The 18744-nt window shown below is 46.8% G+C and overlaps 1 protein-coding gene across 11 annotated transcripts in view; it reads right to left on the reverse strand.

Moving 5' to 3' along the window:
• PHF6 (PHD finger protein 6) overlaps window positions 1–18744 on the reverse strand; it is a 271288-nt gene that overhangs the window by 45178 nt on the left and 207366 nt on the right. For all 11 annotated transcript variants that reach the window (XM_086918695.1, XM_086918694.1, XM_086918693.1 and 8 more), the window contains one exon: window positions 17596–17729. In XM_086918695.1, coding sequence (XP_086774821.1) covers window positions 17596–17729 — 134 coding nt within the window. The remainder of the gene's footprint in view (window positions 1–17595; window positions 17730–18744) is intronic.

Genomic DNA, 18744 nt, shown 5'->3' on the forward strand with positions numbered 1-18744 from the left:
GAGTCCCAGAGCGAGTGAGAGTATCGGGCCAAAAGGCATGTGCTGTTCACCGACTGCAGTGATGGGTTGGCAGAAGAGACCATTATCTTCCCCAAGGTATCCAGCCTCGCGGATTTCCTGTCTGGGGGAGTGGTAGGAAGGTGCCAGAATTTGATTAGGAAGTGGAGGCTTGGACCACCAAACTCTCTGGGGTAGGATGTGTTGTGGGAAACTGGCATACACTTGGGCGGGTGTCTGATTGCCCTGCAGATGAGAGAGACCCCTTTGCTCTGAGGAACACAAACACAGTTCCCGGGACCCAGGCCACAGGACAAGCTGTACAAAACACAGTGCGACAAGGAGAAGATACTGAAAGCAGTGGTGGAGTACATGTAGGGTAGGAGGAACCCTGCGGACTCATGACTAGAGGTGAGCAAACATCCTATTTACAGGCTTGGACTAGGCCCGAGTAGGACATCCATGAGGGCTTTGTTAAATTGGAGAAGAGGTTCAACTGTGGTGACTCCGGGCTGAATCACCTCAGTTAAGACACTTGTCTTGGCAGCCACAGTGTGTAGCTGAAGGTCTAGGACCTCAGTCGTTGCCCTCACCTCCTTAGCGAATGAGGTTCCTTTCTCCGTAGGCAGCCAATATCTGGTGAGGTATCCAGTCCACCGGCACCTGCCAGATCCTCACACCAGGTGTCCTTAGTGACATCTAGGGGCTAGTATTTATCAGAGTGCAGTGGCCCCTTTCAGTCATTCTCAAGTCCTAGCGCAAAGGAACAGGGCACAGGCTCCGACCTGGGTGGTCTGCGCCCAGTCGGCACCAGAATCTTTATAGGACAATCTGCAGCCGGATCCGTATATGAGTCAGTGAGAAGTATGGAGACTGCCCACCGTGGAGCCTGCAGCGGGGAAGGTACCGCTCAGGATCTATCCATGGACCAAGGGGCCCGACTGCCGCGGGATGAACCTGCTGGTGGAATACCAGTAGGGGCCCCTCCCGAGCCTGATGGACCCAAACTCTGTGAGGTACAAAGGCAGCCCAGGGCCCTTAAATGCCAACACTCCCTCCTCTTGTTGGATGACTTCGACGGAAGGGGTTAGAGTCTTCAACTTCTTGCTCTTCTTCTGTTTGTAGGACTTAACAGAAAGCCTGGATGACTAGGACTACGAGCACTTGGAATGCATTTGTGACTAATCCCGGGACCTTCCTCTCGACCACGATTGAGACTGTTGAATCATCACAGATCAAACAGCAAGGAGTTTGAGGGACCGCTCCCTCAAGGCCTTGGGCTGCATTACTTGGCGGTATGGTAGTGCTTGAGGCACCAAAGACACGCAAGGTGTGGGTCAGTCAATCACATTTGCAGGTGACAGGCGTCACAGGGGTTAAAACCAGCCTTCCTTGTGGACATCTCTGCCACATCAGGAGACCAAGTCTCAAACAATTGTTGACCACAGTCAGTCAAAAAAAGACTGGGGGAACCTCTTCTATGGATCTCCTCTGACTGGCATGTAAAGAAAAGAACTGGTGTCAGCATGCTGGGTTGGCACCTATATAGGCACCACACACTTTACGTCTGGTGCGGACTACGCCACGTCGACATGATTTATGCCCTCTACTGCTGCACGGATACTGCTCACGAAAAAAGTTGCGGATCCAGCCTGTCTTGTGGATGATTCTAAGTTTTTTTTTCTTTTAAAAGATCAAACTTTTTATTCTCACTTAATTTTCCCAACTTATAATTTTTATTATGTTTCATAAACATTTGACCATATCTGACTTACATAATCAATTTATATCCTGAAGTAATATTATGCATTTTACAAAAATGCAAAACCTCACTTAAGCATAAATGTATATATGTGTAAATGCTTTTACTAGTGAAAAGCAGTAGAGGCGCAAAAGTGTTGCATAAATAAAAACTGAAAAAGTACACAATATTTTTCAGTTTTGTCTCTGTAGGATCAGTCAATCTTAGAGTTACATGATTATTACAGTCCTAAAACAGACTATGAATGAATTATGACAATCTCATTGCCTCAAAGCAAATCCAAAGGAAGAAGAGAGGGGATAGCAGAGAAACAGGTTGAAACAACATGTGCGGTCAGTTGGTAAACCTATCCAAAACTAAATTCACCCTTACTCCTCTTTCCCAAGAAGGCACCACCATGGCAGTTTCCGGCAGCACCTGTGCATTTATCCATTAGATCTGGTCTCTCTGACCTCAGAGAGGCAATCACCATGTCTACAGAGAGCTCTACTCCCCCTGTAGATTCAGTGAAAACACCCTGACACTTTCACTGACCTTCAGTTGGGCTGAATATTCCACGGATGCCTTTTGTCTTAGACGTAAATATTCTCCTCACTGCTGGCAAATGTCTTTTCCTAAGGAGGGTGTTTTTGCACTTTTCAAGAAAGAAAAGTAGGTGGTGATTGCCACATATCACAGATTTCTTAAGCACTGCCGCACTCAGTATACCCTCATGGCTATATGTTCAAAATGCTACATAAGTAATAGTTCTAGAATACCAAAATTAATCACAAATGTTACTTATTGGGACTAAAGCGAATAGTAAGTTGATGTTATTCTGTCCAGTCGATTGTTGACTATCACTAAGGGGCTTTCCTATCAAAGCAGTCATATCAGCCTCATCGTTCAAAAGGAAATGTAAGGGCCGGACTGCGAAGTTAAAACCAACCTGGGAAAAATGACAATTTCAGCCCCAATCTGCAGACGTGCTAATGTGTGCCAGAAGCAGAGAAACTCTTTCAAGTTGCCGCTGGGATAGTCCAACATGCACCACCACTCCTGGAGGTTGAAACCGGTCTCCTGGGGCTCCAGCCCACCGGGGGATTGCCCACTTTCCCGGCTGGCCAATCCGGCCATGGGAAATGTGCATCCAATCATTCTATTGCGTGGTGCTGCCAAATACCTCATTCAAGGAAGAGAGACCTAGAGTGACAACTGGAATTACGTGAGACAAGATTGAATTTCCATTTGCATACTGCGGAGCAGAGCTTACATGTGATTATAGGCTTGAGATGTATTTGTTTATTACCTTGGCTACACTACATATAATATATGGCCAATCATCTTTTCTGGATTGTCATTTGTTCCTGCTATTAACATCAATGTGGGAAATGATGCAAGGCAACTTTTTGCATTTTTAATTGATTTCTAACTGCATTATTAGTTCAAATAAAGAGTACATAAAAATGCAGTCAAAATGAAGTAATCTGTTAAATTTGTGCATATTTGTACATCCCAGCAAACCTCTCTATTTACAGTCCCATTCAATACCATTATGGGTTTCCTCCACACGAAGGCATGTATCAGGACTTTTCTTGGTATTCCAATTAAATCACATCTTACGTTGACATTAGGTAAGCTGTAACAGGCACCCATATATCCTTAGGTCTGAGGGCCACAGGGAGCTCCACAATATACAACATCTTTTAACCATTGATATATCTTGGGAGTTGCCTTTTTCCCCCCAGTGGATAGCATTTTGCGATTGCCTGGCTGCAGAGCTTTAACTAACCCCAATATAAATAGCTGTGGTGTTCATTTCACCCTCTCCATCACCATTTCGGACAGGGCCTGTCCTACCTGCATCCTTAATCGATACATTAGTGCGCAGGTCCATGCTACGTGCATGAAATTAGCATCCAATGTCCAACATCTAATACACTGGGATCTGGAGCAGAGCCCATATTTATGTAATTGAAGAGGGGTATAATAGAGTTGCTGTCAATACTGAAATAGTATTATTCTAAGGTTACAGTTGGCAGTGAGTCTCACCGTAAGTGCGCAGCAAGCTCCCCAGCCCCCCTGAGACAGCAGTATGTCCAGCACTTCATTCCATCTATCAAGGGCCGCTAACAAGTCATCCGGAATCTCCTTCTGATAAGCGTTATAAAAAGAGTTATAAGACCTTTACGTGAGCTACATGTTAACATCGTCTGCAGCACCCCTAATGTGGCTGGTCCTTCTGGGAATAGGGGATATAGTGATCGCACAGCTACCCGGAGCATAAGATATATGAACACCACTAGTGGTGTTTGGGGCTGGGTAGAAGAAAATGTTGCTAGCGACAGGAATTTTTCTACATCGTAGTGGTCTCCCAAAGTAGTTAGCCCCGCCTTCGCTAGTATGTCTAATGCTTTAGGTTCGTGTGTAATGAAAATAGCTGGGTGGGATGTCAAAGGAAGTGCTGGTGCGGACATCGAGAACTAACTAGCCCCGACACTCAATTAATGCCAGGCCTTTGAGGTGCGGCGCATGGTGTTAATATCTAAACTTAGATCTCTGTTCGCTCATACAGTAGGATGGCTGTAAAAGGTATTGGAAGAGCGTCATTACATTCCACCGCTAGGTGTGGCAAATACTATATTGGAAAGTAGCAATAATGTACCAACTGAGCTTGTGCACAAAAGTAATTCAGGTACAAATCCGGGGACCCAAACCCTCATACAGTTTTGTCAATGTAGCGCAGCTACACCTAGATTCTTTACCAGCCCAGACCAGTGTTGTCAAGCAAGTTTTGATGGTATTAAAAAACTCACTGACCACAATATAGGAATGTAAACAAACATATACAGAAACCTGGACAGTATAACCATCTTCATAACTGCCACTCAGTCAGCCAGAGAATGAGGTAATCAGATCCATCTAATCCTTTATGGGTTCCGGAGTAGCGTGCTACTCGCTGAAAAAGCACTTTCACACCCCACCAAGAGTAGGAAGCGCTATATAAATGCAAACATTTTCCCTTCTTCTATCCCTCCACTATCCTTCTCAATCCAAAAAACTGGCTACCATATCCACCACTCAAATGACTTTCATATTTTAAATATACTAATTCACCACTAATCCTTCAGGGGTTCCGGAGTAACGTGTCACTTGCCAAAAAAGTATTTTGACGCCTTGTTAGGGGCAGTAAGCGCCATATAAATGCAATTACAATACAATCTAGCTACCTGGTCTACCAATTTTGTAACTGCTCGCCCATAATTCAGCCAGATCACGACCTTCGGGACCCGATGCACCCATACCCAGAGATATTTAAATGGTTCTGTACATCACTCTAGTGGAAATTCCATGGAATGAGGTTCAGTGGCCTAGGTAAGAGGGAATATGGACGATTTGTCCCAATTGATAATCAGACCCAAGTACCATTTATAGCTGACATATTGGCGTAAGAGGAGTGCCAGCTTAGTCTCAGGGTTGAGAACGTAGAGCATCATATCATCAGAAATAAGGCGATGGCAAGTGGCCACTGGCAAATCCGAGGGTGCAAAACACACAAGCTGATGGGCGGAATGTTGCACAATGGCAAAACAGTTACCCCCAGTCACAGATCTAGGTTTAAACGACGAAGAGACACGCAAGATCATGAACTCAATCCACTTGGGATCGCCATCAGACCCCTGCCCACACCACATCTTCAACAAAGCTGATGCAACCATCGCACCCCAACTGCGAAAAATAATCAATATCTCTTTCGACACCGCGACATTCTCGGAAAGCTGGAAGCACGCCGAAATGAACCCAAAGCAGACCCCAAAGACCTCAAGAACTTCCGGCCCATCTCCCTGCTCGCCTTCCCGGCAAAGGTCATCAAGAAAATCGCCAAAATGCAGCACCTCGAGGACAACACCATCCTAGACCCATCCCGTTCCGGATTCAGAATCAACCATAGCACCGAGACTGCCCTTATCGCCGCCACAGACGATATCAGGCGTCAGCTGGACAACGGCGAAACCTCAGCCCTCATCCTCCTGGACCTATCAGCCGCCTTCGACACGGTCTGCCACCGCACACTCAGAACACGTCTCCAAGAAGCCGAAATCCAGAAGAAAGGCCCTTGACTGGACCACATCCTTCCTCTCCGGCAGAACCCAGAATCTGGCTCCCGCCCTACCGCTCTGAAGCTACCGGCATCATCTGCGACTCAAATGCTTATCCCTCAGCCCGACCTTGTTCAATGTCTACATGGCCCCCCTCACACAAGTGGCCCGCCAGCACAACCTGAACACCATCTCCTACGCGGACGACACCCAGCTCATCCTCTCCCTCACCAAGGACCCGCACACCGCCAAAACCAACCTCTACAAGGGAATGAATGCAGTCGCCCCATGCGCGCCGAAGGTGCGCCAAAGGTAAGCCCGTCTACGCCCGTCTGGGCCTGGACCGCGCCCAGCGCCAGACCCCCTGGTCCCCGCCTCACCCCACCCACTAGAGTCAGATATGATGCCACAACTCTCCTCGCCCTCAACCCCGGACGCACACCACAATGCTGCAAAGCCATCCCAGGACGTACCCACGGCCCATTCGCCTGCCTCTCCTGCAAGTTCAACTGCATCAGGACCCGCACCAAATTCACTTCCTCCATACACAGCACCGACTCTAACCGCCTGAAGTGCATCCTGCTTAACACCCGCTCGGTCCACAGACACGCAACTGAACTCTGGGACCTACTCGACACTGCGTCACCGGACATCGCCTTCCTCACAGAAACATGGATGAACACATCTTCAGCACCCGACATCGCCATTGCCATACCGGACGCTTACAAGATTATCCGAAAAGACCGCACCAATCAAACAGGAGGAGGCATCGCCATCATCCATAGGAACACCGTCAAAATCACGACCAGCTCCGGCGATAATCTCGCAACCGCTGAACATCTCCATTTTCAGATCCACACCGACCCTAGGACCACACTTAGAGGCACCCTCATTTACAGGCCTCCAGGTACCCGCACTCAATTCAGTGATGACTTCATCAGCCCACATGCCCTCGCCTCCGAGAACTACATTCTATTGGGAGACCTCAACTTCCACCTTGAAAACAAACACGACAGCAACACCAACTCCCATCTGGACAACCTGGCCAATCACGGACTCAAACAACTTGTTGACACCCCCACCCATGTAGCCGGACACACGCTCGACCCTATCTTCACCTCCAGCAAGCATGTCTCCTTCGACCGCACCACAGCACTCCACTGGACGGACCACAGCTGTGTTCACTTTAGCTACAAAACCACCCTGACCCACAACCGCCCACAACCGATTCCCCGGAGAAACTGGAACGAAATCACCTTTGACCAACTCCTCACATCACTCAACCAAAACCCTCCCACCCTCTTCACTGGACCCACACCATGCGGCCACTAATCTCAAGCAATGGATCACCCACAGTGCTGACGAATTAGCACCCCTGAAAAAGCACCAGATCAAATCAACCAGCAAAAAGGCTCCCTTGTTCAATGATGACCTTAAAAAAATCCAAGAAGCTATGCCGCAGCCTGGAGAAAACATGGAGAAAAAACCCAACCACCGACAACATGGCCACCCTTAAGGCAGCCACCCGCAAACACCACCAACTGATTCGATCCGCCAAGAAATCAGCATTCAAGGATCATCTCGACAACAACACTCACAACAGCAAGGAACTTTTCAACATCGTCAAAGAATTCACCAACCCCACCGCAGCATCTAACGACATCACACCCTCCCAAGACCTCTGCGATGCGTTATCCTCTTTCTACAACAAAATTGCCGACATCCACAACAACTTCAAGAACACTCCCAGCGATCAACCCTCCCCACCCCCCTCAGATCCTACTCCGCCAACCAACAACCTTAGCGCCTGGAACCCAAACTCCACTGAAGACACCATCCGACTAATGAACTCAATCCACTCTGGCTCGCCAACCAACCCCTACCCCCACCACATCTTCAACAAAGCTGACTCCATCATCGCACCCCATCTCCGTGATGTCATCAACTGCTCGTTCAACTCTGCCACCTTCCCAGAAAGCTGGAAACATGCCGAACTCAGCGCCCTTTTGAAGAAACCCACAGCAGACCCCTCTGAACTTAAAAACTACCGACCCATATCCCTCCTCCCAATCCCGGCAAAAGTCATTGAGAAAGCCGTCAACAGCCAGCTCGCCGCCTTCCTTGAATCCAACAACTCCCTCGATCCCTCTCAGTCCGGATTTCGAGCCAAACACAGCACCGAAACCGCCCTCATTGCAGCAACTGACGACATCCGAACACTACTGGATAACAGAGAAACAGCGGCCCTCATTCTACTCGACCTCTCCGCCGCTTTCGACACAGTCTGCCACAGCACCCTCATACAACGCCTCAGCAACATCGGCATACAAGGAAAAGCCTTGGACTGGATCACCTCATTCCTAGCTGGGAGAACTCAGAGAGTCCGAATTCCCCATTCATCTCAGAGGCCACCGAAGTCATCTGCGGAGTACCACAAGGATCTTCACTCAGTCCCACCCTCTTCAACGTTTACATGAGCCCACTCGCATCAATCGCGCGCCAACACAACCTCAACATCATCTCTTACGCCGAAGACACCCAATTAATCCTTTCCCTCACCAAAGACCACAACTCCGCCAAAACCAATCTTGACGAAGGCATGAAAGAAGTAGCCGAATGGATGAAACATAGCCGCCTAAAACTCAACTCAGACAAAACTGAGGTGCTCATCCTAGGATCTTCCCCCTCCGCCTGGGACGACTCTTGGTGGCCTTCCGCTCTGGGCACAGCACCCACACCCACAGACCATGCACGTAACCATGGCTTCATCCTAGACTCCTCTCTCTCGATGTCCAGACAAGTCAACGCAGTCTCATCCTCCTGCTTCAACATACTTCGCATTCTCAAAAAGATCTTCCGCTGGATCCCCCTCGAGACAAGAAAGACTGTCACCCACGCACTAGTCACGAGCCGACTGGATTATGGTAACACACTGTACGTCGGAATCACAGCAAAATTACAGAAAAAACTCCAACGCATCCAAACGCATCAGCGAGACTCATATTGGACATCCCTCGCCAAGATCACATCACCGGACACCTAAAAGACCTCCACTGGCTTCCCGTCAACAAAAGAATTACATTCCGTCTTCTCACCCACGCACACAAGGCCCTCTACAATCTAGGTCCCGAATGCCTCAACACTCGACTGTCCTTCTACTAACCCACCTGCCAACTAAGATTTTCCAATCAAGCCCTCGCCGCAGTCCCGCGCATCCGAAAATCCACCATGGGAGGAAGATCCTTCTCCTTCTTGGCGGCCAAAACCTGGAACTCACTCCCCACTCGCCTCCGCCTTACTCAAAACCACACCTCCTTCAGAAAAGAACTTAAAACCTGGCTATTCGACAAATAATGAACCCCTTCCCAAGCACCTTGAGACCCGCTGGGTGAGCAGTGCGCTATATAAATGCCCGAACTTGAACTTGAACATGAGGAGCAGCTGTCTGAAACTGAACTCGGACAAGACGGCGGTCTTCATCCTAGGTCCCACCCCCTCGGCCTGGGAAGACTCCATGGGGCCGACCGCACTGGGAACAGCTCCGACACCCACGGACCACGCACCCAACCTGGGTTTCATCCTGGACTCCTTCCTCTCCATGTCAAAGCAGGTCAACGCCATCTCCTCCTCCTCCTCCTGCTACAGCTACAACACCCTCCGCATGCTCCACAGGATCTACAAGTGGATCCCGACCGAAACAAGAAGAACAGTTACCCAGGCCCTCGTCAGCAGCAGGCTGGACTACGGCAACGCACTCTACGCAGGAATACCAGCCAAACACCTGCAACGACTACAACGCATCCAGAACGCCTCAGCCCGACTGATCCTCCACGTCCCCCAACGCAGCCACATCTCCTCCCACCTGAGACCTGCACTGGCTTCCCGTCAACAAAAGGATCACCTTCAAACTCCTCACCCACGCACACAAATCACTCCACAACGCTGGACCAGCCTACCTGAACAACAGACTCAACTTTTACACCCCCGCCCGCCAGCTCCGCTCCGCAAGCCTCGCCCTCGCCGCGTCCCGCGCATCCAACTAACTACCGGCGGCAGATCCTTCTCCTACCTCGCCACCAAGACCTGGAACACCCTCCCCCCCACCTACGGCAGACCCAAGACGTGCTCACTTTCAGAAGGCTCCTCAAGACCTGGCTCTTCGAACAGTAGCAGCTCCCCTCCCCTCAGTGCCGTGAGACCCTCACGGGTAAGTAGAGCGCTTTACAAATCCCTGATTGATTGATTGATCGTTATTTTGCTCACCAAGCCACCCTAGTTCAGACATGGCCATAAGCAAATCAGTCTTGACCCTCTACCTCATGGGAACATTCCAGACCGAACTGCCAAGCCATGTCTTCCCTGGACCGGAATCAAGCATCCTACGACCGGTTTCTGGCTATCAGCCTTCATCAGCCAGGATAGCTTGACTCCAGTGGCGTAGTGAACACGAGACCCACGTCTGGGCATACCCTTTCCACATAGGGTGAACAGCAAAACACACAAGATGATGGACGGAATGTCGCACAATGGCAAAACATTCACCCCCAGTCACAGATCTGGGTTTAATCCATCATTATTTTGCTCACCAAGCCACCCCAGTTCAGACATGGCCATATGCAAATCATTCTTGACCCTGAGCCTCATGGGAACAGTCCAGACCGAACTGCCAAGCCATGTCTTCCCTGGACCGGAATCAAGCATCTCAGGACCGGTTTCTGGCTATCAGCCTTGATCAGCCAGGATAGCTTGACTCCAGTAGAGTAGTGAGCACGGGACCCACGTCTAATTGTTGTTTTTGCATTTGTCACCCCGAGTGGGACGGGTATGCTCAGACGAGAGTCTCAAGCTCTCCACTGGAATCAAGCTATCCTGGCTGATGAAGGCTGATACTGTCTGAACTGGGGTGGCAGAGTGGACTAAAAAACGGTGATGGATTAAACTCAGATCTGTTGACTGGGTATGAGTGTTTGATTGGTTCAGATGCTCCGCCCATCACCACCCCCTTTTATACCTGACTGTTCCAATGAGGCACAGGGTCAAGACTGATTTGCATATGGCCAGGTCTGAATTGGGGTAGCTTGGTGAGCAAAATAACGATGGATTAAACCCAGATCTGTGACTGGGGGTGAATGTTTTGTCATTGTGCAACATTCCGTCCATGAATTGTTGTTTTTGCATTTGTCACCCCGAGTGGGACGGGTATGCTCAGACGTGAGTCCCGTGCTCTCCATGCCACTGGAATCAAGCTATCCTGGCTGATGAAGGCTGATAGCCAGAAAACGGTCCTAGGATGCTTGATTCCAGTCCAGGGAAGAGATGGCTTGGCAGTTCGGGCTGTACTGTTCCAATGAGGGGCAAGGTCAAGACTGATTTGCATATGGCAATGTGCGAACTGGGGTCTTGGTGAGCAAAATAACGATGGATTAAACCCAGATATGTGACTGGGGGTGAATGTTTTGCCATTATGCAACATTCCGTCCATCAATTGTTGTTTTTGCAAATCCGTGGTGTGCGGCAGCTGCATGTCCCGGCCGAATTACACACGCCAATGGTCCCAGTGTGAGAGCAAATAAGATGGCGACAATGTGCAGCCCTGCCTTCTTTCCCCTGCAGATCTTGACTGGGTCTGAAGCATTGCCATTAAAGAGTACTCTCACTACTGGTTTAGAATACAACAGGCATACCCACCTCAAAAATGCTTGAGGCATTCCAATGCGATGAAACACCATGAACATATATTCACATTTTATAGAATCAAAAGACTTGGCTGTGTCCAACTGTACAGCCGCTGCCTTAATCTCTAGGTCCAGTTGATGAAAGACAGCTTGTGTGAGGTCGAGCGTGCGTGAACAAATGCCGATTGATCTGGTAAGACTTAGCTAAGGAGAAGGGGTCGTAGTGGAGCGGCTATTATTTTTAAAATGTTTTTATATATCTTTTTATTAAAGACAGCAAGGTAGATACAATCTTAATTTTCGTGAACTAATTCCATAGCTAACATAACAAACCGTTCTCTGGGTGGCACAGGTGTAACACAGTTATGTACAATCAATTTTCACATTGCTCGGTGGGTATAGGGTAACCCTGGGCGTAGTACTAGGCTACGCTCGAGAATTGCACGTAGCACAGTGCAAAAACGCTTAGCGTAGCGGGCATTTTTTGCTTGCTCGCGGTCCTCAAAGTCAATTTGCCAACCGCAAGCGAGCAAAATCAACATCCCAGCGAGACCCTTTCCTTGTTCGCGATCAGCAACTTCAAGTTGTCGATCGCGAGCGTGGAAAATAAACCTACAGGCGAGAACCTCAGCGTGGGGAGGTCAGGTTTCTCATTGCGAGTGATCGTGTATGCTCGCGACGAGAAACTACCAGTCTGCGTTGAGAAAGCTGCCGCTCGAGTACAAATCTACTCAAGAGCCAGAAAACGACGGCTTGCACTGTGCAAGATGCCGTTTGCAATGATTGCACAGTGCGGACAAGGATCCGGCAATGAGCAATCAGTGCGAACAGCATTTTCCTACCGCTCTACCCAGTTCGCGTAGTTCCGCGTAGCGTGCGTAGTGCACTTCGCGTAGCTACGCGAAGCACTACTACGCAAACTACGCCCAGGGTTAGTATAGGGTCTTCCAGGAGGGGAACGGGGAGAGGAAGGGCGGGGGAGCGCAAATATGTCCACAATACTTGTTCCACCTTGACCATGTATGAGTCCATTTTTAGGGACAGCGGCTATTATTTTGGCCCAGATTTTGGTGTCTATATTTATAAGGGATAGGGGCCTATAGGATTTGCACAGTTCTGGGGCCTTATTCGGTTTCAATAATGTTATCATGAAGGCTTCACGAAGTGGAGGGGCAACGTGTGCTTTTATTGCACTTCTATTTACCTTGCATGCAAGTATGGCGCTAATAGGCCTACATAGGTCTTGTAGACTCAATGGGAATTCCGGCCCAAACTTATGCTTTCCTATTTGGTAGAGTGCTTAAGGCTTCTTTCACTTCCTCTATTGTGATTGGTTGCACCAGAAATTCCCTGTGTCCCGGGAGAGCCATACTAAGGTCACATCATCCACGTATTCAACCATGTCTGCTGCCATTGTGGCTTCTCGCAGCCCATACAGACAGCTGCAGAGATCCACAGAATGGCTGGGGTGTCATAGCATCTAATCCCATTTTGGGCCTCTATCTCTTTGATAAGGTTTTTTTGCACTTTGGTTCTGTTATTTTAGAAGCTAATGTATGCCCCGGTCTTCTGCCCTCCCCGTACGATCTTGCTCTCCATCGTCTAGACATACAGCACACGTCCTGCTCTGCTGTTTCTGATTATTTAGTGAGGTGTTCACGTATTTCTGCTAGTGTGTGCTTGTCAGGACATAGTTCATAGCATCTCTCCAGTGTTTTTAATTTGCTTTCTATATCCTTTTGCCGTGAGGGGAGTGACTTCGAGGACTCTTACCTGTACTCCTATACACTTTCCTCGAATGGTAACCTTGAAGTTTCCCATAATGTCCCAGCCTCTTCCACGGAGCCCTCCTTTTCTTGCAAGTAGAGCGTAATTGAGACCCCTCTGTGGATAAATTTAAGCTAAGTATTCTGTGGGGAGGGGTTGGGTTTCGGGGGAAGAGGTAGGGGGGGGGGCAGTTATAGTTATGTTGTGGGAACGTTCATAAAACTGTGTAGGAATCCGGAACAAGAGTCTCCTCCTCGATCCAGTTCTGTAGTCCGAAACCTGATTTGTATTGATCTAAAATCGTGTTCCACCTCGGTTGAGGTGACAGAGGCTGCTGCTTATTGTATGTAACCTGTTGATATGGAGGAACACCTAATAAAGAAATGTACACAAAAAAATGTGTGGGTGCAGCAACAGAGACCAGGAAGGAGAAAGGGAATAGGATTAGGGACTAGAGGGTAGGGGAAAAGACACCCAAGGGGAGCTAGAGGAGACAGCAACGAGGAGACTAGGAGGAGACCACAACAGGTAGTAGGAGGGTGGGAGTAGACAGCAACAGGAAACAGGAGAGTGGGTGGAGACAGCAATAGGGAGCTGGGGTGTCAGGAAGGCCTCTTGCCCTGCTTGCACAGGAGCAGAATGCCACCAGGACCCAATGCCCCACTCCAACTTCCTCATTGTCAATCTTTACAACAGAACTCAAAGGGAGGAAAGGGGATCGGGACAGAGAAGAGACTGCCAAGTTTTCATCAAATCTTCTATCTTCGGACTTACTCGGCTGGTTAGTCTTCCACGTCTCAGTTAATGAATTACTGATATAAGATATTTACATTTATTATCGTTTCTCTACTCTATCTCCTTAATCTAATACATGAATATATATACATTTGTCTTATTACATACTTGTCACTTTCTTGGCTCTTGCCACTCTTCTATTCTTTCGTTGTTTTTATTATGTTTGTTGATTTCTTTAATGAATTATTGCACACTTCTTTCCTCTCTATCTTGAAACACTGTTCTTTAAGCAGATTCTGTAATTTAACATATTATTATTACCTTCACAATTCTACTTTTATCTCTGAAAATTGTTTTTTATTCGTTGTAGTAATACTTTACCCCTTAGTTTTTTCTTGTAAACTCTGTATTAGAATGATCTCAACCTGTAGTCTCCTAATACTTGTACTTTATTTCTTTCTTCAGAATACTAAAGTCAGAGGAAAATACATCTAAGGACTCACTCTTTTACTCAGGTAAGTTCTAACTGTTTCTTATTTACTCAAAAACGATGCAAATCATTCGTTGTGAAATTTCTTATGACTCAAGAAATATTTACTGAGACTTAGCTGGGAAACAATTATTAAACGTAACTGAAACGAACTGCCAGTTCACAAAGCTCTCATTCAAATGCTGCTCATACCTCCTTATAAATAAGTTTCCTTGAACTATCGCAAAATTCATTCACTAATCCCACACACACAACTGGGCATATGCCTCACGGTGTCTTCACGGAACTCTAATGGGTTTTCGAGTTACTGCGCAACTGCAACGGAAGACAAAAACTACGCACAGACTCACTCGACGTGACAAGAACAACCTTACTTGGATTCTGAGGTCAGCAACAACTTCTGTACACTTTTCCTTCCTATGGTGCGGCGAAGCTAAACGACTATAGTAACGCGATTCGCTACCCTGACTAAACATTTGCGCCGCTTCTTGAGGAAGAGTCCTACTCTTCTGTAAACTCAGGTGAAGTGCAAGATTCCAGAGGAGATACTCCAAGACATTCAATTTGTGCCCTTCTGCATGAAACACTAGACGGCTGCACTAAAGATAGTTTGCTAGCGGCCATCTTGAACTTTTTCCTGTACTTCCTTGTTTTGAAATTCACCCTTTTTCTGGAGTCATGTGATGTCTTTAAAGCGATGGCATTAACAGAAAACCTAGTAGTGTTAAGACTGACAGGTTCTGACAGGGGCGAGCCCTCGAGGGAGAAGCCCCTAAGTGAGACGATGAAGTCCCCAAGAGGAATCTTCGCTCTTCCGACCTCGCCCTGGTAGAGGTCCCCCGCATCCACCGAAGCAGAGCTGGAGGGAGAGCTTTCTCCTACACCGCCGCCACAGCATGGAACGCTCTCCCAGTTGAAATAAGACGCTCAACTACCCTACTCACCTTCAGACGGGCACTCAAGACCTGGATTTTCAACTGATCGGAGCTGCTAGACCTACCCCTCCCCCAGCACCTTAAGACCCTCACGGGTGAGTAGCGCCCTTCACCAACCCCTTAATGAATGATTGAGGTCAACTAATGGGTGTGCTCCAAGCCCACTGTAAGCGGACAGTAGGGGCCAGATGTAGGTAAATCTGATTTACCGACTCTTAAATACCGAGTCATACCGATTCGGTATTTAAAAGTCGGTAAATTGGAAGGAGGCAGATGTAGGTAAAAAATTACCGAATCTGTAAGAGTCGGTATTTACCGATTCTGTAAATACCGAATCTGTATTTCCCATTGATTCCTATGGGCCTTGAAGCCCATAGGAATCAATGTGAAATACAGATTCGGTATTTACAGAATCGGTAAATACCGAATCCTGCAAGGGTGCAGGGGGTGTCACTTTGACACCCTCTAGCACCCCAATTCTGGACTTGTGTGCCATGTGGCACACAGACATGCCCTAAGGGCATGTCTGTGTGTCACATTGCACTGGTGTGCATGCACAGATGTGCATGCACACCTGAATTCGGTATTTTACCACCCAATAGGATTGGGTGGTAAAATACCGATTTTTAAGGGCCTGTGGCACTCTTAGGAGTGCCACCTACATGTGGTTTTTCCGAATCGGTAAATATACCGATTCGGTATTTTACCGATTCTGTACATTTACCGATTCGGTAACTTTACAGAATCGGTAAAATATAGCCCCCCCTACATCTGGAAACCCTAATACCGGTCGGTAACGGCCGAATTCGGCCGTTACCGACCGGTATTAGGGCTCCTACATCTGGCCCTAGGTCTTTTCACAAATAGATAGCTTCTGTGGTCTGATAGCCGTCCTACAAAAGGCCACTTCTGTGAAATGTCTATACTGAAACATATAGTGGCTTAATTGTTTTTAAATTGTGGCAGAAGGAGATTTATTTTTGATGAGTGTACTATTAAAGTTGTACATTTACTCTCTGTGGTTGGTTTAGTAAAGAGATTTACCTTGTAAAAAATTATTTTACGTAGTAACCAAAAGATAGGTGTCTCCTCACGTATTTCCTAGTAAAAATATCATCCATGTCCGTTAGGAGAATAGAGCAATAACAAATTGTTCTGCACCTTCTCCCATTCCACAATACAGTTTATATTGCTCTTTCAAAAGATAGGTGTATTATGTTGGTTACGTGATCCAGAGGTTATTAGACATAAGGATTTTAGGGAGAAGAATTATATTAGATGCATTCAACATTTGCCTTAAGCTTAACAATGTTAAACTAATTTTAGCTTCTCTTGAAAAGAATCCAAAATTACCACGATTTATCTTTGAGTCTTGTTCTTACAATCCTAGTAATGGCTACATCCCTTTCCTCCTATTGAAAGGATCTCGCCATGCAGTGTCTATAACCCTCCCCTCCTTTTTCCCTCCTCCATTCTCGGTCTACTTCCCCTGCTCCTACCCCCACGCCCACCTCCCCGGAATATCTCCACTTGCCTGCTTTTTCCCTTACCTATATGTTCCTTTTTGTTTGTCTCAACCTTACTTGTCACTATGTTGCCATGCTCTAATAACTGTGTAACCTTTGTAAAGATTTAACCTGCAATTATTGTCAGATACTCATGTAAAGCACTCTGATACCTCCGTTTTTGAAAATTTATGTATCTACTGTTTTATCCCAATTAAATGTAGAACTCGAAAGACTGCCAAGCTGATTAATCGATTCTAGAATAGTCAGCAATGATTTAACTGGCTCTTAAACTATCAAAAGAATGGTTGTTAGCAACTTTAGTTAACTTTAACATTTACATGGACTAATCCTATGAAGTCCTTCCAGTCTATTTTTCAAATAACCCTTTCTGTGGGTACTGGGCTTCTCATGTGCAATCTTATTTGGTGAACCAAAGATTAGGCGGGCATATTCTCACCAGAAGTTTAGCATCTAAAGTAAGGGCATTGTGCCAATCAAACCACAGGTGTAGTGGGTCTTGGGTTTACTATAAAAATGAATAAAGGGTGTTTTTTTAGATGGACATTGTTAATAATACAAGCAATAAAGTACACACTGTAATTGCAAGGTCACACTTTCCACTTGATAAACCATCATAACATACATACTTGTATATCCCTCGTGACATGTTTTCGATATATTTGGCTTTGTCCTGCACTCCACAGTGGTAGTGGTAAGTCTTGATACAAGCTTTAATTTCACATCCAATGGTGGCACCAAGTTGACTGCAAAGCGTACATTTCTATCACAGAAAAATAGACACAAAAAACTTCACATATACAATAAAATCTGGTAACAAATAAAAGAAAAAATAAAGTTAAATACGTTGCTTCTGTAGCATCTAGGAAAATTGGGAACAAGAAATGCAGAGAGATCTTTGTAAATGCATATTATAAAGTACAAAGAGAACCATAGCTAGTTCTACCTTAACAATAAATAGCACTCATTCCCAATTGAAGAAAAAGGAAAGGAAAATGCTACTTACCAGTATGCATCTGTTCTTGGCATGTAAAGCTGTAGATTCATATACTTGTGCATAGATCGCCATCTGGTGGTGGGCTTGGCTCGGCTGTTTGTACTTTGTTTTTGTCTTCGAAGAAGTCTTTGTAGTCACGAGATAGGTGACTCCTCCTTATGGTGATAGTGACAATGGGCATCGACTCCATCTCATGAAATTTTTTCGCCATGAAGGGTTATGATGGAGTTAGTAAGAAATAGAAAGAGATGACCCTATGTGTAAGTAAGATTGTAGTACTGCAACAGATAAGAGGTATCCGGGGAGGCGGGTGGGCGTATATGAATCCACAGCCCTACATGCCAAGAACAGATGCATTCTGGTAAGTAGCATTTTCCGTTTGAGGCATATGAGCTGTAGATGATATACTTGTGCATAGTCTATACAGCAGTTATCTCCCCAGCGGTGGCTACCTGCATCTGTTGCAGTGGTTGAAAAAGTGTTCTTAATACAGCCTGGCCCACACCAGCTTGTTGTTTTGCTGCACATCTACACAATAGTGTTTTGTGAAAGTGTGCGGTGTAGATCAAGTTGCTGCTTTGCAGATGTCATCTAGGGGAATGTTCCCTAAGAATGACATAGAAGCCCCTAGTTTACGTGTGGAATGAGCTCTATAGGGAATGGATAATGTGCGTTTGGCTTTAAAATAGCACATTTGGATGCACTTAACAATCCACCTTGCAATCCCCGCTTCTGAAATGGTATTGCCTTTATCAGGTAGGGAGAAAGCCACAAAGAGTTG

Source organism: Lissotriton vulgaris, chromosome 4_1, assembly GCF_964263255.1.
Source record: "Lissotriton vulgaris chromosome 4_1, aLisVul1.2, whole genome shotgun sequence".
Lineage (NCBI taxonomy): Eukaryota > Metazoa > Chordata > Amphibia > Caudata > Salamandridae > Lissotriton > Lissotriton vulgaris.